Source organism: Osmerus eperlanus, chromosome 11 (assembly GCF_963692335.1).
Source record: "Osmerus eperlanus chromosome 11, fOsmEpe2.1, whole genome shotgun sequence".
Classification (NCBI taxonomy): Eukaryota; Metazoa; Chordata; class Actinopteri; order Osmeriformes; family Osmeridae; genus Osmerus; species Osmerus eperlanus.
This window is the reverse complement of record NC_085028.1, coordinates 2,685,678-2,708,090: the sequence shown is the minus strand read 5'-3', so window position 1 is coordinate 2,708,090 and position 22,413 is coordinate 2,685,678. Positions and strand designations below refer to the sequence as shown.

General features: G+C 45.9%; 1 protein-coding gene and 1 long non-coding RNA gene across 4 annotated transcripts; one reads left to right on the top strand and one right to left on the bottom strand.

Annotated features, from left to right (window-relative positions):
* The first annotated feature begins 7 nt into the window (after window positions 1–7).
* cep295 (centrosomal protein 295) lies at window positions 8–12,931 on the top strand. 3 transcript variants are annotated; one of them, XM_062472772.1, is made up of 30 exons: window positions 9–149; window positions 331–429; window positions 558–758; window positions 948–1,072; window positions 1,153–1,246; window positions 1,579–1,692; window positions 1,971–2,111; window positions 2,519–2,702; window positions 2,872–3,066; window positions 4,800–5,036; window positions 5,128–5,228; window positions 5,358–5,576; window positions 5,710–5,786; window positions 5,877–6,711; window positions 6,947–7,121; window positions 7,504–7,689; window positions 7,801–8,025; window positions 8,144–8,253; window positions 8,826–8,946; window positions 9,083–9,310; window positions 9,428–9,588; window positions 9,697–10,186; window positions 10,543–10,725; window positions 10,857–11,434; window positions 11,548–11,697; window positions 11,815–11,884; window positions 11,965–12,206; window positions 12,279–12,394; window positions 12,545–12,644; window positions 12,751–12,931. In XM_062472772.1, exons 2-30 carry the CDS (start codon window positions 331–333, stop codon window positions 12,790–12,792), a joined length of 5,799 nt encoding a protein of 1,932 aa, XP_062328756.1. In that variant the 5' UTR covers window positions 9–149; the 3' UTR covers window positions 12,793–12,931. The 3 variants fall into 3 exon arrangements, with proteins under 3 accessions (XP_062328754.1, XP_062328757.1, XP_062328756.1); XM_062472770.1 differs by having other exon boundaries at window positions 8–429; XM_062472773.1 differs by having other exon boundaries at window positions 8–429; window positions 11,965–12,213; window positions 12,298–12,394.
* A 24-nt stretch (window positions 12,932–12,955) lies between these two features.
* LOC134028891 (uncharacterized) lies at window positions 12,956–20,487 on the bottom strand. Its single transcript, XR_009931584.1, has 3 exons — window positions 18,158–20,487; window positions 17,419–17,998; window positions 12,956–13,599 (listed from the first exon to the last, which is right to left on the bottom strand). It is a non-coding gene; the product is annotated as an uncharacterized LOC134028891 (long non-coding RNA).
* Window positions 20,488–22,413: the final 1,926 nt, after the last annotated feature.

Here is a 22,413-nt window from a genome sequence, read left to right as displayed (position 1 = left end):
TAAAATACAGGATATGACGAAGGATGACAAATGAATGCGTTCACTCCGTTGTTGGCATGGATTCCAGCTAATAAACAAAACTTCAGGACATGTTTTTTTAATCAAAGATTCGCTCTGCCTCTTCACAAGTTTGATGTACATTATGAAAGGTGAACATTTGTTGCCTTCCTGGTATTGGGAGTTTTTATTTCCTGCTCTTGATCGCTCCTCTAGACTGCAAGCTAGCAAACAACTTAGCTACGCAGCTAGCTTGTAAGCAGCTGGCCAACTTTCTGGCCTTTGTCATTTTCTGTCTTCATCAGCTAATCAGCAACAGACATTTGTTCAAAGATGAAGAGGAAGGTGGCTCGATTACGGTTAAGTCCTAACGAAGAGGCTAAACTTATACGAGATGAACACGAAAGGAGGCGGAAACTGCGAATACAACAGGTACTGTAAATCAAGAATATCATCTGTCAATCTAAAATTGCATGTCTTGACAGCCTAGCTATCAAGTTATGTGATTCTGTAAGCAACTAGGAAACAAATATTTTTTTACTGGTCTTTTTCCTTTGCAGGTGCGTGAACAGGAACGGTATATTGCACTGCAGATCCGCAGAGAGGTCAACCGCAGACGGGAACACGAGATTCAGATCCTGGCCGTGGAGTTAAAACAGGATTGGGAGCGACAGCAAAAAGAGAAACTGGAGACACTACATAAGTTGTATCAGGAGAGCCTCCAGCTTTTGGGAGAGGGACACAGAAGTGCAAAAGAAAATGTAAGTACTTTAACAAGCAAAGCCCAACAAACAGCAATCTCCAGACCAGCCTCGTCCGTTAATGACTTGTCAAATTATGTTAGGTCTGATTTTCATGTTTTACTTTCCAACATTTGGTCAAATCAGCACTGTACTCCCCTACAGAACAGGGTTACCCATAGTTACCGCTCCTGATCTTGTGTTCCCCAGGAACCCGATTGGGAAGCCATAGCACAGAAACATGAGGAGAATCACAACAGAGCAGCAGAACGCTATCACAACGCCCTGAAAGAGCTCAAATCACAGAGGCAGAAGGAACAAGAGGAGCAGAATCGGTAAGGCCATGTCATTGTTTTCCAAGAGAGAAAAAAGACTGAGGCATTCTACATTGAATTTTAATTTAGTATCACTTTAGTTTCATCCAGGCCAGGAAGAAAGCTGTTCAGGTTGAGAAAATGAGAGCCGCTAAAGTGGCCAACCTGCCACCCCATCCACCAAACCCTATTGAGGTATGTGGCAAATAAAATATCTAGAGAATAATCACCATCACATAAATAGAACCTAACAACATATATTGAATATTCGACCATTGCAGAGCTGTACACAAGGTAAAACAGGGTTAAATCATGGGATAACATTATATAAAAAAATCCTTGAAGGCTGGGACAAGGGGGTAATGCACATTATCTACAAAATAACTTCAAACAGGTGAAACGCAGGGGTTGTACACATACCGTATATGTAAAACAATTTACAAAACAGCTTACGAGATATATATATATTTTTTATTTTATTTTTTTAAGTACACTAATATAGTTCATCAACTGTTCCATCCAAAAAGAGTATTCCATCCAAGAAGCTGGTAGCAGTGAAGAAATCGGATGTGGATGCCTTCTCTGTGACCCACTATCACATGCCTGAGACTGCAGTGGACAGGGAGGTGGACACAAGACAGGTAAGCACTTTCTGACAGAGAGTGAGCCATAGTTTTGATAACCCTTAATGCTCAACCCAGCTAGTCCTGTCTTGTTGTTTCCATGGCAACACAAAAAAGTTTCTGGGGAGGACCAAGAAGCAAATCTCTGACATGGTTTTTGCTTGTCCTGTAATCGGTAGGTTTGTGTGGTCAAGCTCCCACCATAGCTGTATTCGAATGCTCTTACATGCGTGTGTGTTGGGCTGTAAAGAAGGTTGTGGTTGTCCACTGTTCCTCATCCGTGTTGTTCACCTCAGCCCAGCGCCCAGCAGTTGGCGGAGCAGGAGATGAGGCGTCTGCAGGAGCTGGCGCAGGAGGAGCAGGCGGAGCACCAGGAGCAGCTGGAGAAGGCTCGGCTGAGAGGGAACCACGCTCTGAGGGTGGAGCAACTCACACAGGTGGGTGACCTTGTGTAGCCGGTGTGTGGTGAAACTCACTCCTCAAGTATGTAACGGGCCACCCGCGTCAATGAAGTTTTTCGTTGGCATAGTTGGTAGTGGTGGCGCTTGGGAAGTCAGAGGTGGCAGGTTCGATTCCCGGTGGGAGCGAACATTGGCCCATATGCCTCTGACGGAGCTTACAAGACCATGTCTGTTACACTTGCATTCTGACTGGCTACTGACATTCAGTTGATACACATTAAAAGTACTGGATAATATACTGTATATCCGACCACGCCATTGACAATGGCTGTTTGTTCATCCAGTTATCCAGCATTTAGGTTTTAGATAGCAACCACAAACATGTTTGTGATATACTTGTGAATTGTCTGTATTGTCCTAAATCGTGTGTGTGTGTGTGTCAGGACCGAGATCGCTTCCTTGTGGAGCTAGAGCACATGCAGCAGACAGAGCTGCTCAGAAGGAGACAGGTGGTGTCCCAGATGCCCGCTCAGATCTTCCAGCCCCTCTACAAGAGGCAGGAGGTGAGGGACGACTGGCAGAGGGACATGGAGTTCGCCTTCGAAGACATGTACACCGGAGAGAGACGTATGTTTGGCGCTAGGCTGCCTTCTATTTTTTTCCCCCCAACAACAGAACACTAGTTTTGTCATATTGTGAGGAACTTGAGAATATGCATGGCTCTCGCTGGGAGTAATTATGATAATGTTATGATGCTAGTCATTGATATGTAACTTCCCTGTCGTTTTGTGCCCAGGTGTGAAAGGTGACCTGGTGCTCCAGCTGGTCCCAGAGCCCCTCCCAGCCATGTCCACAGACAGCCAGGACCAGGAGCTGGATCTCACTCTAGAGGACGTCCCCTCCGCGGCCACACCCCTTGAAGTCACGCCTGGGGACCAGCAGGGACACGGCCATGACTCCGACCACCAGGTCCCAGCTGCCCAGAGACAAGGTAAGGAGAAGGCTCTTTTCTGCTCTGTTACCCTCGTATTGGGCATGGACAAAACCTGAAGCGCACAGTAACATAGGCCTGTCAAGTTCTCCCAAATGATGAATGAAAATGACCTTTTCACTGCTTACACAAATATTCGGCATGTGAGTATTCTGATCTCGTCATTACTTCTGTGCATGTTTTTTCAACTCTGAACCAAATTAAAAAAAAACAAAAAATCAGCTGATATGTATTTGTGTAATGAGGGAAGGTGTGGCCTGGATTTCTTAACACTAGGTGTGCACAATTATTAAGCATCTTCAGTAGCCCAAAAATGTATTTAACTGACGCTGAAAAGTCAGAAATTGTAAAATGCCATTCAGACAGATGCATCTCTCTGGAAATAGCATAGTTATAGGCGTGACCACTGGATAATCAAACGTTTTGTTGCAAATAATCAACAAGGTCGCAAAATGCATGGTAAAAGAAAAGGCGCAAATTAACTGCAAAAGACTTGAGATGAAGTAAAGGTGAAGCTTCCGAGATCCCATTATCCTTCAGTGCCACCATATTCCAGATCTGCAACCTACCTGCAGCATCCAGAAGTTCAAGGTGTCAAGTGCTCAGAGACATGGCCATAGTATAGAAGACTGAAACACAACTACCACTGAATAAGATTCACAAGTTGAAGCATCAAGATGGGGCAAGTCCTGTACCTGAAGACCGCATTTTTCACTGGTTTTATGGACAGATGAAACAAGAGTGACTCTTGATGGACCAGATAGATGGGCCTGTGGCTGGGTCATGAATGGACACAGCATGAGTCAGGAACCCTGGCATGGGATATTTTCTGAATGTAGATGGACTGAAAATACCAACAAAAAATAACATTTTCTCGATCCAAAGTACTCCTGTTTGGCAAGCCAGTAGAGGCCTCAAAGATTACTGTATAATGACCTGGCCCCCATCCTCACCTGACTTAAATACCATTGAGAACCTGTGGGCCCTTCTAAAACGTGAACTTTACACTGAGGGAAGACAATTCACCTCTTTGAAAAGCATTTGGGAAGCTGTGGTTGCTGCTCAGTTGATTGTGAACAGATCAAGAAACAGACAAACTCCATGGATGGAAGACTCATGGTAGTGTAAGGCTGGGTGTCACCCTGCCCCCACCACCTCTCATATGCTAAAATCTGGAATTGCTGGACGGAGTCTCTGCTTGATGGGTCTCACACCTCATTGTGTAACTTACTGTAGCATTGGTAATCATATGTTGATAAGTAAGGGTCAAGATGTGGTCTGATTGGTTGTTCCTGGGTATAAAGGGAATTGTGAAGCATTGTTCTGTGGATTCTTGATCTCTTGAGGACTTCTCGTCAGCTCTGGCTTGTCCTTCTCCATCCTCACCCCTTTTCTCTCTGATTTACAATAATCATAGTAGAGTAGGTAAGATTTAAAACCTAAATGTTTTCCTGTAATTGATTTAATTCATTTGCAATGTTATTAAATATATATTTAATTTAACTCCATTAAACACTACACCATTCTTGCTCTAATTTAACGTTTATCTTTTCAGGTTTGAGGTTCAATAAAATAAAAATAAAAGATTATGAGCATGACTATGAGCATTATATATGTTCAACAACAACAAATCCTGAGGAATACGACTTGCCTTATATAGTTAATGTTGCACGAAGTGAGTGGAGTTTGTTAGCATTACTAAACTAAACTCTTAAAAACCTTTTTGGTTGCAGAAGAACCCTCCAGTCCAGGAGGGGGTGCTCGTCGGCAGGCCCTGAGGAAACTCCTCAACCGCATCAGAACCCAGAAAGGTCAGTGTGGTTCCGGGGGCGTCCGCAACCTGCCAACCGAGCGCCAGACGTCTGACCAGGATATGACCATTGACACTGGTTCCCTGGGCAGTGAGGAGAAGGAGCGTCCTGTCACCTCGGGTGTCCAGCCTTCTGAGTCCCGTCAGGCCCCGCCTCATGGTTGGTTGGTCTCCGTGTGATAGGGCTGATTCATGGACTCAGCATTTGAATCAGCATAATGCTAATAGCTGTTATTATTGTGTGTGCCTAGTGTTAGAGACGACAGAGGAGTCCATTGTGGCTGGCACCTTGCTCCATCCTGATACGCAAGCCAACAGAATCCACACGTTCAAAGCAGACAGGAAGAAACGGGTATGAACTGTATAAATTGTTCTTACAGCCCCACAAGTGTGCGCTGAAGTCATTGTTTAAAGTGAGGATGCATTCTGCCAAGTCTCAAATTGAAACAAACAGAAAAATGTTGTTGTCATTGCGGTCCAGGAGGAGGAGCTGGAGAGGCAGAAACAGGATCAGCTGGCCCTGCTGCAGGAGCTGGAGGAGCAGAAGGCCACACTGGAGCTGCTGCTGCAGGAGGCCCACCAGGAGAGACAGCAGCTACAGGCTGCGGTGGAGCAACATGACACTGCTGTTGGGCCCATACAGGAAGTACCCGTCCATGACCAGGAAGTGACCTCTGGTACTCCTCCCCCAGCTGTAGATGTAAGTCCTTTTATATAGCTGACGTGTGTCTGTGTGAGGGGCTGTAGTTTGAGCTCATTGGTGGTGTTTTGGTCTGTATCTCACCTGGGTTTGTTACATCTAGTGTTCTTGAACTGGATTGCTTTCCTTGCAGCCTGCAAGCCGCGTAGGCGAGGATACACAGTCCCGCAAAATTCGAGAGTACCAGCAACGTCTACTAGAACAGAACAGGTGTGAATCTTGTCTTGACATGCCAATGTGTTTGTATATCTGTGTTCATCTCCGCTCTGACTCATCTCACTGTCGTCTCTCACGGTACAGGCTCCATAAGCAGTCAGTGGAGCAGGCTCGCCTACGTCTGGAAGATTACCAACGCGCTCTCCGATACCGCTACAACATCACTCTGACAGCAACGCAAGCCGCTCGTGGACCTTTAAATCCCATCTGCCCTCCACCACTCAATACTGGCCGAGCGACGCTACCCGCGGTCTCTGTAGAACTCCCCTCTGGCTCTGCAATGCCTCTTCTCCCAGTAGCACTTACCACCCATTCTAGAACCCACTCCCCTATGGAAATCCCTAATCGAGAGTCAGCCATTTTGCCTCAACCCTCCATTCTTCCTGTTCCTGGGATGCATACAAGAGCCGGCTCAGGCTTTTCCACCAAGGTCTCATCAGTGCCACTAACAGTCACTACAGAAAGCTCCAGAAACCAACACCCCGATCATACTGCTTGGCTGACTGATCATTTCCTCCAAAGAGTTTCCGCCCACCTTCCAGATGGGCTACGCCCCCCCCCAACCCCCTCACACCCCCCCTCCTCCAGGCCGCCTGCCACCTTAGGCATCCCAGTCCCATCTGTGGCGGACCCTGTCCAAGCCCTCCACCCAACACCGTCTGAACACCCAGCCACGTTTCCAGAGGAGGCCTCGGCGAAGCCTGGGACTTTCCTACCAGGGTTCACCCAGACCGGGAAGCTTTTCAGGGAGGAGATTGAGTTGGAGAGGCAGAGGCAGGAGGTGCAGGAGGCCCAGCGGAGGGTGCAGGGCCAGAGGGAGGCCCTCCTGCTGCAGCAGAGGGAGCAGGAGGAGGACCTGAGGGAGCAGTGGAGGAGACAGAAGGAGGCGCTGGACGCACTACTTAGTGCTGACACACAGGTGACAAGGATATTCACATACCTCTACAACACTAATTGGGTTTGCTACATTCTTATAGTGTGGTCGATTTGAAGCCTGAAAATTATTATATAATAAGAACAATACATTTTTTATTAGACCTTTATTTAAATTGTATTCCTTGTTTAGCAGAGACTTTTGTCCAAAGCGACATACCTATGAAAAGTACAGCAGAAGAAAAGAGGAATGTCTGTACGGTTGTTTTTCTCCCTAACAGCCAAATCCAGAAATTGATGATGATGCAACATGCTTGGAGAACATAGAGACCGACCGCCTCACTCTGATGGCGACCCTGCTCAGAGCCATCGAGCAATCTGACAGCCACGGCCCATCTTCTGTAGAGGCCCATCAGAATAAAGAAAGAACAGCCCACCTCCAGCCACCGGCCAATGGTAAGACACCGGCAGGGTATGAGATGTCAGGGTTTCCAGCAGCACTTTTCACTTTTAACTACGTTGTCAATTTTTTTTAGTTTATAGCGATATCCGCCGCGTTACTCTGTCCTGTTTTCTCCATTCCAAACCGTGACCAACGCCAGTCTCCCTTCTCTACATAACGCATTAGTCTATCGCACAACCCCCCCCCCCCGTCTGAGGCAAACCCAACCCTACCACCTTTCTGCAGGAAACCCTGGATGTCATGACTGTTTGTGTAGTTGCTAGGAAGATGATGGGGTCTAGCGATGAAGCGTTATGGTAGGCAATATGCGCAATCTGTATTTTATGTCAACCTTCATGAAACGGCTTTGTTTTGCTCCTTCCTCTCTTTCACAAGACCCCGCCCACCAGAGCGACCGTTGCCATGGGCCCGCCCCTCCCTCGCATCCCCACGCCCCTCGGGCACCCAAACCCCCTGTGGCCCGTGCCAGGCCGGGTGTCATGGAGATGATGAGGATGGAGCAACACGAGCTCAGTGCCATCCAGGAAGTGGAGACGCCAGCCAATGGCAGTCTGGTCACAGGTCAGCCACACCTTTTGATTTATTTTTCTTTATTTTTTTCTGGACCGTAAATCCCTAACCGTTATGTTATTCTTCCTAATGAAATGACTGATATTGTGTCCTCTTCCCCAGAGGAGACTGCCAGACTGTCTCTCCCAGGAGCAGTAGGAGTCTCCCAGGAGCAGGAACCCCCAGCTCCTCCAGACAGGGGCCCTCCCAGCAGCTCCAAGTCCAGCAGAGAAGAGCCCTCGGCTGGGATAGGGACCGGCAGTGGGACTGGGACAGGGAGCGGTAGATCCAGCAAGCTGTCCTGGAGAGACAGACTGAGGCTAGAGGCAGGGGCCTCTCCGGAACCTGGTGAGGAGAGAGTGGGGGTTGTGGATGGAAGAATGGATGGATTTATTCCGTCCTTACATAAATGCTTAGTGGGGAGAGATTTGTATTGCCTAATCCTGACACGAGAGGTTCTCTCCAGATCCTGGATCAGCTCACCCAGAACAAATGTCCCAGAACTCTTCTGATTCTGGCAGAGGTGGCCTCGGATACTTTGGACCAGGAACCTCCAGCTTCAAACCCCATCCAGAGGTGGGTCCAGATCTTGTTATTCTGAGGTTCACCATCAATTATGACAGTTAGCCAAATCTGAGGTGGTGTGGAGCCCCCACACCACCTCAGATTTGGCTAACTTTCAGGATCACGTCTGAGAAGCTTTTATTTGTTGTTTTTTGGTGTGCGAATGTGTTTGTTTGGATGTTTGTCTCTCTTTCTTTCTACTGTTGGTGTAAGTGTGTGTGCGTGCGCTCTGAGCAATGATTTAAAATCAATTCTACCTGAAGTGTACTTGAAAGTACACATTCATGATGGTTTCTACACTTGAACTGAGCTCAGTGTGTGTGTGTGCGTCTGTGTGTGCGTCTGTGTGTGCGTCCGTGCGTCTGTGTGTGCTTGCAAGGCTGTGTAATGTGAGCTATGATGTAAATCCATTCTCCCTGAAGTATATGAAATACATATACTCCATGATGGTTTCTACACTTGAACTGAGCTCTTTTACACCATAACAGAATCAGAATAACGGTATGCAGGAAGTATCCAACCATCCTGTTATTTCACTTGTCTCTCCGTCTCTCCCTCTATCTCTGTGTCCCTGTGCCGTCCAGGTGGAGAGCGTGTCTCTCCACTCGGCCCACAGACCCTCGGAGCCCGACGGTCTCTCCTCCACCACCATCTCCTCTGGAAGCTACGTCACCACCGAGCCTGACCACAGCTCCACCCACATAGGTGAGGGAGCTGTGCGGGTTTGATCGTACAGAAACATTCCCCTCAGTTTATTTCCCCCCCATGATAGTGTACCATCCCGATTGCTTGTCGTTACTAAATAATGAATCAGAAGAAATGTTGTTTTTTCTTTTTGAAGATATGTCTCTGCTCTTTGCTGGATTTGGAGAAGGCTTGTCGGGAAGGGGAGGAGCTACACCGGATGACTCCTCCTCCTCCCGACGGAGCTCCTCCTACAAGGAAGTGTCTCCTCCAGCTTCGCCTGCAACCGCAGCATCTCCTCTGCACAACAGCAGCATCCAGCGCATCATAGACAAGTATACCAGGGAACTCAACATCTCCCTCAACACGACAGGAAGCCCATCCGGTACACATTCTCTCTCACTCACTCACTCACTCACTCTCTCACACACACACACACAGGCCTATATAAAAAGAAGAAGAAACCAGTATGTAAGGGTTAGTTCTCTTTCTCTCCACCCAGCTCCCTCAGTGTGTGAGAGGGCATCATTGGAGGACCCCAGCTCCCTGCGATCCCAGCAGGCCCTCCCTGTAGAGGAGGGGGCCATGGACGACACCTGCATACGGCTGGCTGGCTCCCTCTCGACACCCCCAGACATGGAGTCAGCGGCACAGGGGCCCCAGGTGTGTGTGTTCGTATTGCATACACTCCCCTGCTGCAGTCACAGACTAGTCCATCAGGACATTATTTGGACTGTTTTCATTTATAGTGACTTGTCATCTTTTTTTCAGGACTGGGATGAAACTGTCAACCGGATCTTGGCACGCATCTCTGACCATTCATCCTCATTGCCGTCCCGTCCCAGCCAAACTACCGGCCAGCTCTCAGACTGGTCATCCTGCGCAGACACGGACAAGGGGGGGGATTCTGACATCAACCGTATGATTGGCCATCCATCCGCTCAGTCGTCGTCTCTGGGCGACAACCTCGAAGCTGACTCCACAGCCAGCCAGATTATTGGCCAGTTCTCTGGTCAGACGACCTCAGTCGGCGGCGGCCAAGGGTGGGATTCCACTCTGAGCAGGATGATTGGTCGGCTGTCTACCCAGTCGAGCTCTCAGTGGCTGAGCGGAGGGAGGGACTTCTATGCGAGCCAGTTGATTAGTCATACGGGATTGGAGCAGTCGTCTCTCTGGCTGGATGAAGGGCAGGATGAGAGCCGGATGAGGCCCCTGGTTGCTGAACTGGATGAGTCTGCTGCCCAGGGGAATGGTAGCTCAGGTAAGAGTGAATGCATTTAGGAAGGAGGCATGAGCTGTGATGCATAACAAGCTGACCCAGAGGTGTATTTGATTTAAATACACTCATGATGGTTTCTACACTTGAACTGAGCTCATGTTGTATGTGTGCACTGTGTGTGTGTGTTTGTGTCTATACCTGTGTGTGTGTACCTATGTTTGTATTGTATGAGCTATGATGTTAAACAACTAAACCTGAGTGTGTCGTTGATTTATTTTGACGTACACTTATGATGGTTTCTACACTTGAACTGAGCTCTGTGTGTGTGTGTTTGAGTGATGCTATTTCTACACAATTTTCCTCACCACCCATGAACATAACCTACTTGTCTCTCTCAGGAGGCGATGGATCCAACCACCCAGACAGGGAGGACCAGGGGGGTTTAGCCCACACCCCTGTTCCTTCTAGTCCAGAGAGGCCTTCTGAAGCCCAGGCAGACAGCTCTGCTCCCCCTGGTCCAGAGTCCCTTGACCAGGCCCTCCAGCCCTTAGGTAGCCCTCATGAACAAGACAGGACTGGAGGTGAGTCACTCCACCCAAGAAGGAAAAATATACCCGTAGTACAAGAATAACTTGACTTATTTGTTAAAGTGTGATAAAGTTGCCAGGTTGTTGTTTCGAACTATACTTAATTCTGGTGGATCCTTCTTCAGACTCTTTCCACCCCCTCCTGCCGGAGATCACTCACAACGAGACCGGTGAACCCTCCCTTACCTTTCACCTTCCTCAAGAGGAAGAGGAGCCCAGCTCCTCTGAAGGAAGCCAGCCATCCTCACATGTGAGGCAACTCGATTTCTCGCAGCGCTCTGAGGAGCCCTCTGATGGAGATCTGGACACGCAGGAGTCCCCCTCATGCATCTCGGACCACTCTTCGGAGCAGATGAGAACAGAGGAGCTGTCCCTTTCCCCGCCTTCCCTCCAGGACTCCTTGTACCAGCTGACCACCTCACAGTGCCACCCCCTCGACTCCGCCTCAGTGGTTTCTCCCGCTGCAGAGGAGGCGGGGCTTACAGCTCTCAGCCTATCGGCTCTCAGGCTCTGTGAGGAGGAGCCTGCTGTGGACCTACCGCCTGAGAGGACAGACATACATATGGAGAGTGTTCTTACACCTCAGAAAGTTCCAGAAGTATTTAAATGTGCTGTCATGGATGAAGACCTTGGCAAAGAAGATGGTACTGGCAAGCTGTTGTCTGACACAATGGCCGATCCTCCAACTTGGGAAAGACTCATGGTATGCAGCTCTGATTCTCTATGATTATTCAGCATTAGGTAGTAAGGCTGTCAGTGTTATGTCTTTGGTGTTGGTTTAACAGTCTAATTAAGGTATCTCCCTCCATATCTAAGGACATTGGAGGAGAGAAGGGGATTCTAGAAGAATCCCAGCTGACACTGGTGAGCCTGACAGACACCACACTACAGGACCAGGAGCTCACCGTCACCGACGAAGATGAGGGAGCATGTAAGGAGGAAGAGGACCCTACTAAAGATGAAAAGGTTATTGTCCAAGCCTCACAGGTGTAAAGGGCAGGGAATGAGTGACTGAGACCAGCTCCATAATATTTATTAGTGAGTACCGTAGACATGTTGTTCAATCTTGGAACTGTCCTTTAGGAGTCGGAGACAACTCTGTTGCCCGAGGAGGAAACCTGTTCAAAGGAGGAGACATCAGCCTCGCATGCAGGTGAGGATACATCACAAGAGCCGTGCTTTCGCTCAGTCCACCGCAAACGCACTCTCACCTGTCCCTGCGCCTCTGCCTAGTGATGCTGCTGGAGTTCCAGGGCCCCGGGGAGGCCCTCCAGCAGAAGCGCCGGACCCTGCTGCAGCAGAGGTCGACCCGCAGGGTGGAGGAGATCAAGGCCAGGAAGGCAGGGGCCGGAGACCAGGCTAACTCCTGGAGCAAAACAAGGAGCCAGTTAACCTCCACTCAAGCCAAGAGAGAGACCAAAAGCTTGGCTGGAGGAGATGCCAAGCAGAAGACCCAGCCAAAACCCCAGCCCGCTCTTCCGGGTAAATGCACACCGTCAAAACACCGAAACCAAATGTTTGACGAGATGGTCAATGTGGGTCTAAACTCTCTCCTCTCTTTCTCAGTGTGTGAGGCCAAGTTGAAGAAGGTGGGGGAGGTGAGGATCTGTACACCTGAGCAGAGGAAACTGGACGTAGCTGAGATGCACCAGAGAACAGACAGGTAGGAGGTCCACGTTCCAGCTCCGCCTACCTCTCTCATGCTGCTCGGTCCTCTGAGAGATCTAGAAATCTGATCATTCAGGGAAAAAAAGAGAAAAAAAAGACTCACAATCTTGAAATAACCCCTAACCTTCCCTTGGCTTATCTGCAGATTGTACAACCGTCTGGAAGAGGTGAAGCAGCTCAAAGAAATCAGGAGCAGACAGGAGTTGTATGCCAAAAACAGAGAAAAGGCCAAGGACTTCCATAAGGTAATCGACAAATACCTATAAATTATACTTCAGGCAAGATAGTCAATTTGTGTTCATACATTTTTTATAGATTTGAATACATGCTCTTGCTCCTCTCTCTCTGCAGAAAACTTTACTGAAGCTAAGAGCCAAGCAGACTCCACATTGATTCTTCACTGGATTTCAATTAGTGCCTTTGCTCTTTGTGTGTTTGTATGCATTTTATACTTAGATAACAGCATTATTTTTGTACATTTTTACGTCTAACTTAAAAAAATCATTTATTTGTAATAAAGTGTCCATGCAAATCAATTTTTCCCCCCCACCCCTTAAGAATACGTTCTACATTTTGCAAGTTCATTGATTTCTTTATTTCCAAAAGACATAAATTAGGATAGAAGCAGACGATACCAGGTGCTTTTAAGTCATCAGCCATCCCACTTACAGTACATCTGATTTTGCTATCCAGGGCCAGTACAATCCTTTCAACCCACTCATTCACATTAAATAGTTATAGTACTAAATACAAATATAGACCAAACACAAAAATGCCGCCCCTCTCTTCATGCCACCCCGGGCAGCCCGGTTCACCCGTGCCTAGAACCGCTACTGCCAACCAACGACACTCTCTCAGGTATTTACATCCACTTTACATTGGATGAGCGCAACCTTTGGTTTTCCTCCCTGAGCTCATTACATTCCTTTTGTAATCTTTCAGTCTTTTCCCTACATAGTCTGTTGGCACACTGTTGTTCTTCCTCCTCAAGTGGTGCCAGCTCAGCATGAGGCTCTGATGACAGTTCTAGGAGGACATCCACTGCATCTGGCTTCTTCTCCTCCACCCTCTTGTTCTTCATTCGGTTGTGCTGCTCATACCTCTCCATGTCTTTCTCTCTTATCCTTTTCTTGATGGCTGGTGTGTGTGTAAAGATGGATGGTACCCAGTCAGGGGACAACGGGTCATCAGATTTGGCACCTATAATAAGAGAGTTTATGTCCAACAAGTTAGAAAAAAGAGTCACTTAAATATGTGATATCATTACTGTAGACTAGCTAACCCCTCTCTCCCTTAAACAAATGCCAGCTATTCAACTTTTCCTTTAATTTGTACTTATCACAACCTCAATTCCAAAAAAGTTGGAATGCTGTGAAAAACTTAAATAAAAACAAAGGACCAAATGAGTATGAAAAAAAGTTTATCAGTCTTAAAACAAGCCTCACATATTGTCTTTGTTTTACATTCAGTTGATTATCGAAATCGATTTCCAAATCATTTCATTACAAATGCATTTTGAGTTTAGTTGATTCTAACAACAACCCAACTGTTTAGCTGTTTGGGGCTTTATCAGAATTTGGTTTATTCGCCATGTACAGTTAGGTCCATAAATATTTGGACATTGACACAATTTATCATTTTGGCTCTGTATACCACCACAATGGATTTGAAATGAAACAATCAAGATATGCTTTAAGTGCAGACTTTCAGCTTTAATTTCAGGGTATTAACATCCAAATCAAGTGAACACATTTGAAATGTGGCCCCTCCCTTTTTAAGGGACCAAAAGTAATTGGACAATTGGCTGCTCAGCTGTTCTATGGCCAGGTGTATGTTATTCCCTCATGGGAGTTCGTTATTTCATTGACAAGGAGCAGATAAAAGGTCTAGAATTCATTTCAAGTATGGTATTTGTGTTTGGAATCTGTTGCTGTCAACTCTCAATATGAAGTCCAAAGAGCTGTCACCATCAGTGAAGCAAGCCATCGTTAGGCTGAAAAATCAAAACAAACCTATCAGAGAGATAGCAAAAACATTAGGTGTGGCCAAATCAACTGTTTGGTACATTCTTAACCCTCGTGCTGCCTTCGGGTCACATGACCCAAAGGTTCATAACGAACCATCGTTGTGTTTACCCAATTTTACCCAATACAAAAACAAATAAAAATAATTTTCTTTTAACCTTCGCAATGTGGGGGGTCTGAGACAGCCCAACGGTTAAAAGAAAATGCTTCACTTTGTTTTTGTATGCGGTAAAGTTGTCGCAATACGACGGTGGGTCACAATGACTGATGGGTCAGAATGACCCGAAGATAACACAAGGGTTAAAAAGAAAGAACGCACTGGTGAGCTCAGCAACACCAAAAGACCCGGAAGACCACGGAAAACAACTGTGGTGGATGACAGAAGAATTCTTTCCCTGGTGAAGAAAAACCCCTTCACAACAGTTGGCCAGATCAAGAACACTCTCTAGGAGGTAGGCATATCTGTGTCAAAGTCAAAAATTAAGAGAAGACTTCACCAGAGTAAATACAGAGGGTTCACCACAAGATGTAAACCATTGGTGAGTCTCAAAAACAGGAAGACCAGATTAGAGTTTGCCAAAAAACATCTAAAAGACCCTGTACAGTTCTGGAACAACATCATATGGACAGATGAGACCAAGATCAACTTGTACCAGAATGATGGGAAGAGAAGAGTATGGAGAAGGGAAGGAACTGCTCATGATCCAAAGCATACCACCTCATCAGTGAAGCATGGTGGAGGTAGTGTTATGGCGTGGGCATGTATGGCTGCCAATGGAACTGGTTCCCTTGTATTTATCGATGATGTGACTGCTGACAAAAGCAGTAGGATGAATTCTGAAGTGTTTCTGGCAATAGTATCTGCTCAGTTTCAGCCAAATGCTTCAGAACTCATAGGACGGCGCTTCACAGTGCAGATGGACAATGACCCGAAGCATACTGCGAAAGCAACCAAAGAGTTTTTTAAGGCAAAGTGGAATGTTCTGCAATGGCCAAGTCAATCACCTGACCTAAATCCAATTGAGCATGCATTTCACTTGCTAAAGACAAAACTGAAGGGAAAATGCCCCAAGAACAAGCAGGAACTGAAGACAGTTGCAGTAGAGGCCTGGCAGAGCATCACCAGGGACGAAACCCAGCGTCTGGTGATGTCTATGGGTTCCAGACTTCAGGCCGTCATTGACTGCAAAGGATTTGCAACCAAGTATTAAAAGTGACAATTAGATTTATGATTATGTTAGTTTGTCCAATTATTTTTGGTCCCTTAAAAAGGGGGGGGCCACATATAAAATGATGATTTGGATGTAAATACCCTGAAATTAAAGCTGAAAGTCTGCACTTAAAGCACATCTTGATTGTTTCATTTCAAATCCATTGTGGTGGTATACAGAGCCAAAATGATGAAAATTGTGTCAATGTCCAAATATTTATGGACCTAACTGTATGTTATACAAACACGGAATTTACTGTGGCAGGTAGGTGCAAAACACTAAACATATACAAATCTTAAATTAAGTAAAAGTACAAAAGTTTAACTATTTCTAAGAACTAAACAATCTAAGAATACAACAATTTAAATATAAAAATAAGAATAAGCAGCGTGAGTGGTCAATATAGTGCAATCGGATACTGAAGTAGGTGGCTTGTGCGTATTGTAATTGCCATTAGAAGGACCTATAATAGTTAAATAAGTGAATGAATGTCAATGGGAGTCCTTGGCCTTGTTGAAGAGGCCAGTAGCAGATGGAAAGAAACTGTTCTTATGGCGTGAGGTTTTGGTCCTGATGGACCACAGCCTTCTGCCATAGGGGAGTAGCTGGAACAGGGAGTGACCAGGGTGGGAGGGGTCGGCCACAATCTTCCTCGCACGTCCTCGAGGTGTGCAGGTCCTCGAGGGTAGGCAGATTGCAGCCGATCACCTTCTCAGCAGTGCGGGATGATACGGTGCAGTCTGCTCTCATTTATACCTTGGGTTGAAAATCTTTGTCATCTCTCTATGCTAGTTAGAATAACAACATGCAACTAAAATTTTTATTTGAGCTGGCATGTCAAAAACAAATTAACCTACCGAAAATCTGGGGCAGCTACCGTGGTAAAAGGGTGCAAACCTTTCACCACAAACTTAATCACTGCTCGGGGACATTCGTTAATCCTCTCCTCGGTCATTTTATTTTTCCCTGCCTCGAATAAAGAATGGGCCGCGGCCGCCTGTGACAAAGACAGTGTTTGAACAATGCGTGGCATCAGTACCGTAACGGAAACACATGAGGCCCCCCCACAGAATAACCCTGAGAGCCCCCCCCCCTCCCCCCCTACGATAAATCCCGACGGGACGAACAGGACCCCGACGCGATCAACTGAACTTTTAGGAACATTCTGAAGAGCCGTATAATAAATGCAAGATATCGTATTAATGTATTACAACAGGAAAAAAATAGGCTAGGGCCTATCAAACAGCTCAAACAGAACATATGTTACAACAACATAAATATGCCTACATATAGTCGATACACCGGTAGGATACTTTCTACAGGTTTGCAGGTGAATACACATGTGCGCGTCTTTTAGCAAATCTTTGTGCAGTCTTTAACCACGCTCTTTACATCTAAACTGCGCGCAAGTTTATTCTCTATGCTAAGGATGGCCAGACCTGACAGCCTTGCTAACAAAGAAAGCACAATTAAATATACTTTTCTTAATTTTTATATCAACTCTGGAAACACAGACAAGACAATAAGACCATAGTGTGCATCCCATGTAATTCAAATTGGATAAAAAAATAAAAAACGCGAGGCCCCCCGTCCCTGCGAGGCCCCCACCCCCGCGGTGCAGGGGCTGCGGGGGTAATCTCTACGGGCCTGCGTGGCATAATGCTTGGGTGCTGGTAACTGAAGATGGAGAAGTCAAACTGCGGGATGTACGTGTGTTGCTGGACCAGGGAGATCTTGTTCACTAACAGTAGTGTAAGCTTCATAGCTAAAGTTGCTGAACTTACCCTCAGATTCAAGTCTGCGTTTCTTTATCTGGGTGGAGGCAGCGGTCCGCTGGGTGAATTGACGCCTCTTTGGCTGGGGAGGGAGATTGTCTCCCAACCACAACTCTGGGAAAGGATGATCCTTGGTTGGTTTTCGGTCAACAAAGTGATAGGAACAAACAAAAACATTTCGGGGTGGTTTCTTTAGATTCAATGCCTTCAGCCACGTCGTTGATTCCGAGTCGGTATCAGGCTTGCGAAAAAATGTAAACATTGGAGCGCATGGACATTGCCTCTTCGTAGCTGGTTTGTGGTCGTAGCACTCTCTATCTAACCACTCGTTCAGGTGCTTTCTCGAGTGTTTGCAACCAACTACCGCACACGTCGTTCCCGAACCACTTTTCTTCATGTTGTAAATGTTATATCCGCTTTGTCACTGCGATATCAGTGCTTTGTCGGCACAACGGAGCCAACTAGCAAAACAAACCCATCCCGCCAGAACGGAAGTGGGTTGCATCGAGGGGAGGAGTTTAGGATGTAGAGCGGAAACGGCTCAAAAACTGCGTCTTCACATCCAAGAGGAGCATGTGCTTTGGCAGCTCTGAAAGGCAAACACACACATACAAGTTTACAATAAACAATATTATAGTACATGTAGTTTATCATTTTAAATTGATCATAATCTGCTCATTTACTTTAGCATTTGTATGTTGGGCTATTTGGCTATGATATAAAGAAAGTATTTTAAATGTGTTCTTACTTAGGAGTTCTTGCTTCTCCTGGAGGATTACTTTGGCCATGTGGGATATCTTCATCCATACAACCACAGAACAAATCCTTGCCACCCAGTTGGAAATCGTAGTACAGTTGTACAGCTTCTGAGCTCCGAGGTTCAGTGTGTGCGCGAAACATGGCAACTTGATCAGGTGTAGAGTCTTCACGGCTACACTCATATTTGCTGCGTTGTCAACAGTGGCTGCCACTACCTTCAGTCTCACTTCAAACTCCTCCAGGATCCCATCCATCTCCTCTGCCACAGCTGGCCCTGTCTGTGCCTGGTACACTGCCTTAGTTTTAAGGACTTTTTCCTTATTCTGACCGTCCCTGACCCAGTGCAGCGTTACTGTTAGATAATGGTCCTGACTGAAACTTGTCCATCCATCAGCAGTGATGGCTGCCTTTTTGACAAGCTTCAGCTCTGACATAAGATTCCTCTTTTCAACCTCATACCAAGCAGGGATCAATTGGTTTGCCAAACTGTCTCTGTCTGGGGCTTTATACCTTGGGTTGAGAATCTTTGTCATCTCCCTATAGAAAATATATAGTGGGATGAAGGAATGAAACAGAACTATGCAAGTTAGAATAACAACATGCAACTAAACATTTTATTTGAGCTGGCATGTAAAAAAAAAAAAGCCTACCGAAAATCTGGGGCATCTACCGTAGTAAGCGGGTGCAAACCTTTCACCACAAACTTAGTCACTGCTCGGTGACATTCGTTAATCCTCTCCTCTGTCATTTTATTTTTCCCTGCCTTGAATAAAGGATGGGCCGTGGCCGCCTGTGACAAAGACCGACTACCAGCCTCTGAACCTGTCTCACTCTGAACGTCATCATCAGCTAAATTAAATGGATGGGAATGTAGATTATTTATCTAGTGAAAGCTGGTTTACACAATGAAACAAATGGCACTAAAACAATAGACAGGGTCTGGAGCAGGTGTTACAAGCCAACTGGTAGTGATGTGTCGTTCGTGAACGATTCGTTCAAAATGAACGAATCGTTCACTTACAAGGACTCGGGAGTAATGAGTCCTCTCAAAGACAGATTCGTTAGGTAACTGTTTCCTCTACTAAACCAATTCAGGTCACGAGAAAAAGGATCCAAAGACTCGTACAAAGACCCAGTCTGTTTCCTCTAGCTACCAGCTATGCAGGTCACGTGAACAAGGATCAAAAGACTCGTACCCGGCACGAACGAAGGATACGAAACATTGATCCGAAGACACGGTCGGGAGGTGAACGATTCGTTCATCTGCCGGGTACGAGTCTTTGGATCATTTTTCACGTGACCTGCATAGGCTCAGAAGAGGAAACATAAATTGATTTGTTTACCTCGTTCACTTTCGCGTGACTAGGTTTAGTAAGACGTGAATGATATTCGTTAACAAGTAATAATTACAGGTTTCGTTATTTTAACTTTTTTGTACTTTACAAACTTGTACTTACAGTTCAGTGCAGCGTAATTGTTTGCCGTGATAATTGGTAAATGATAGTGTGATAATAAATTACCATTTCAAATCATACAAACTGTCATGATACAATATTTTAATGCCCCCCCCTCGAAAAAATATTCGTTCCTTTCATGAACGAGATTCTAAGAACCGAGTACGTAAAAGGATCAGAATTTCCCATCACTACCAACTGGTTTTCAAACCCACTGGTTTCCCAGTTGTGCGTTCACCTATCAGTCCGCCTCTATCACCAGATTCGTCACAAATTCACAAACATATTACTGGCAATTTTCCAGTCGGATCTCATATTTGCTGCGGCGAATATAAAAGTATAGGCTACGTGCGCACTACATTACCATTCACGACAAAATAAAACATTTGCAGGCTCGCATGAAGTGGGATTCGATCGCACTCGACCAAACACGTAATATACCAAAGGCCATTGCTTTAAACTGCGAGCTATTCTAGCTCATAGAATATCTTTAAATCAGTTACGTACTTATTAATCACCTTGGCCTTCAGGTAACATCTTGATTTGGAATCTGGATTTGGCTTTAATATGTTTGTGAATTTGTGACGAATCTGGTGATAGAGGCAGACTGATAGGTGAACGCACAGCTATGTTTGAAAACCAGTCGGCTTGTAACACCGGGACGTGCGGTCAGGGGAGGCAGAGCCTCATAATTAGTTAACACCGTTACGATAAAACATTTCTCAAAACTGGACTTTCAATCAAAACGTGAAGGGATCAATAATGGGAGACCAATGCCGGAGCTAAAATATATGCTTCAAACGACGGGACAGAAGATAACTTGATCGACTACACACAATAAAGGCAAATTGCTTCACACAGTGACGGTTGTGATCACTTTTGAGGAGTTTACCTTGGATAGATGAAGCGCGAACGTTAGCTGCACTGCTGCTGCATGCAGCATCGAACACATGACATTCCTGTACATTTATTCCATGCTGTTTCTTCAAATGTTTCATCATATTAGTTGTGTTTCCTCCCGTCGAGGAAATAGATTTTGAACACACGTTACAAGTGGCGTTGTCATGTTGTCTTCGTGTAAAATACAACCAGACTTTGGAGCGCTTCTTCCTAGTTGCCATGTTTGCTGCAGTCTGAATCTATAAAAGTTCGCGCATGCGCAACTGCAAGAATCGTTATCAGATCGTTAAAGAATTTGGCTGACGATTCCAAGTAATCGATTCACTGGGAACCGGTTCTAAACAAGAAGGTTCTCGATACCCATCCCTACACATAATTCGTCCAAAATGAACGTGGATGTAATGTTAGATACTTCACATTTGTCAACATCACTTAAATCTCTTACCTTTATGAAAATGTCAAGAGCAAACATACATAAAACGAGATATGTTTGCAAAGGTGCTGTTTTTGCGCCGCACCGATGCAACCCAGGCGATCCGACGCCTCTTCGTTATGTCCGCTACATGCTGTCCCTGTCCTTTCTTCAAAGTGGAAAAGCCAAAAAACCTATCCCCGTAGTTAAGTTTTTGACATTTACTGTCGTGAGACTTTCTACTGCAGCCTATTACGCAACAAGAACATATGGGCCCTTTGGCAGCCCCCATGAACAAGACAGGACTGGAGGTAAGACAGGACTGGAGGTGAGTCACTCCACCCAAGAAGGAAAAATATACCCTTAGTACAAGAATAATAAAATGTTTTGTATCTGAATGCATACAAGCTGAATGCTACAAGCCTTTATTTGTTAAAGTGTGATAAAGTTGCCAGGATAAGTTGTTTCGGACTATACTTAATTCTGGTGGAATTTCTTCAGACTCTTCCAGATTATGGAGATTCTCTCCATAATCAGGGGCTGCAGGTAACCTGAAGACTGCCTGATACAGTGTACACAATTTAATGGAGCAGCGGCGGAGTGCAGCAGAACAGCAGCTGCTGAACAAGACTGCCCAGATGCAGAAAGAGGTGCACAGGCTGCTTCCACATATTAAGAAATCAGAAAATCAGACCAACACTGGCTGCAGCAGTTTCTGCCAAAACGGAGAGATTGGAACAGAGCCTTGAGGAAGAGAGGCAGAGGGCCACATCTCGCAAGGAAAAGCTAACTGAGGCAGTTACAAAGGCCCAGTCAGATGATGATGATGATGATACATCTATCCATCTATGTACCATTTCACAGGTTTCATGTCCACAATCTGCTGGTTCTCAGTCAGGTTCCTCACAGTGTCCAGGTCTGTGTGGTGCTGCCTGCAGTAACTCTGGTTCTCTGTCAGGTTCCTCAGTGTCCAGTTCTGTGTGGTGCTGCCTGCAGTAACTCTGGTTCTGTCAGGTTACTCACAGTGGCCAGGTCTGTGTGTTGCGGCCTGTAGTAACTCTACAGTAATTAGTAGTAGTAATTCTGTCAGACAAACAAACTTGGCAAGTTTCTTATATATATCTGAACAGAAAAGCATATTTTTAACAATCAACAGACTCAAAGTCTAAATGATTGTGTGAGCAGGGAGGGTTTACCAGACGGCTCTCCTACTTCTCAGAACCAAATGTTTCTCCTGGTGTCGCTGCGTCTCAAACAGCTCCCGTATGGAGGCATGGAGAGAGATTCCACACACAATTTGGAATGATAATTCAACTACCTAAAAGATTAACAAACATAATATAGGTATTAACGTGTATGAAAAACACATCTCAATACATGGACCGTATAATTCCACTTTGCACTGCCCTCTCGTGGGGAATCTCTGTTACTGCATTGAGAAAGAAAGAGGGAGAGATGAAGAGATGTAAGGTGAGGGAG

Coding starts and splice junctions, on each gene's coding strand:
- cep295 (XM_062472770.1), top strand. CDS start 331: ATGAAGAGGAAGGTGGCTCGATTACGGTTAAGTCCTAACGAAGAGGCT. Junction 5,577..5,709: donor CTCCTCCCCCAGCTGTAGAT/GTAAGTCCTTTT, acceptor CTTTCCTTGCAG/CCTGCAAGCCGCGTAGGCGA. Junction 7,690..7,800: donor CAATGGCAGTCTGGTCACAG/GTCAGCCACACC, acceptor CCTCTTCCCCAG/AGGAGACTGCCAGACTGTCT.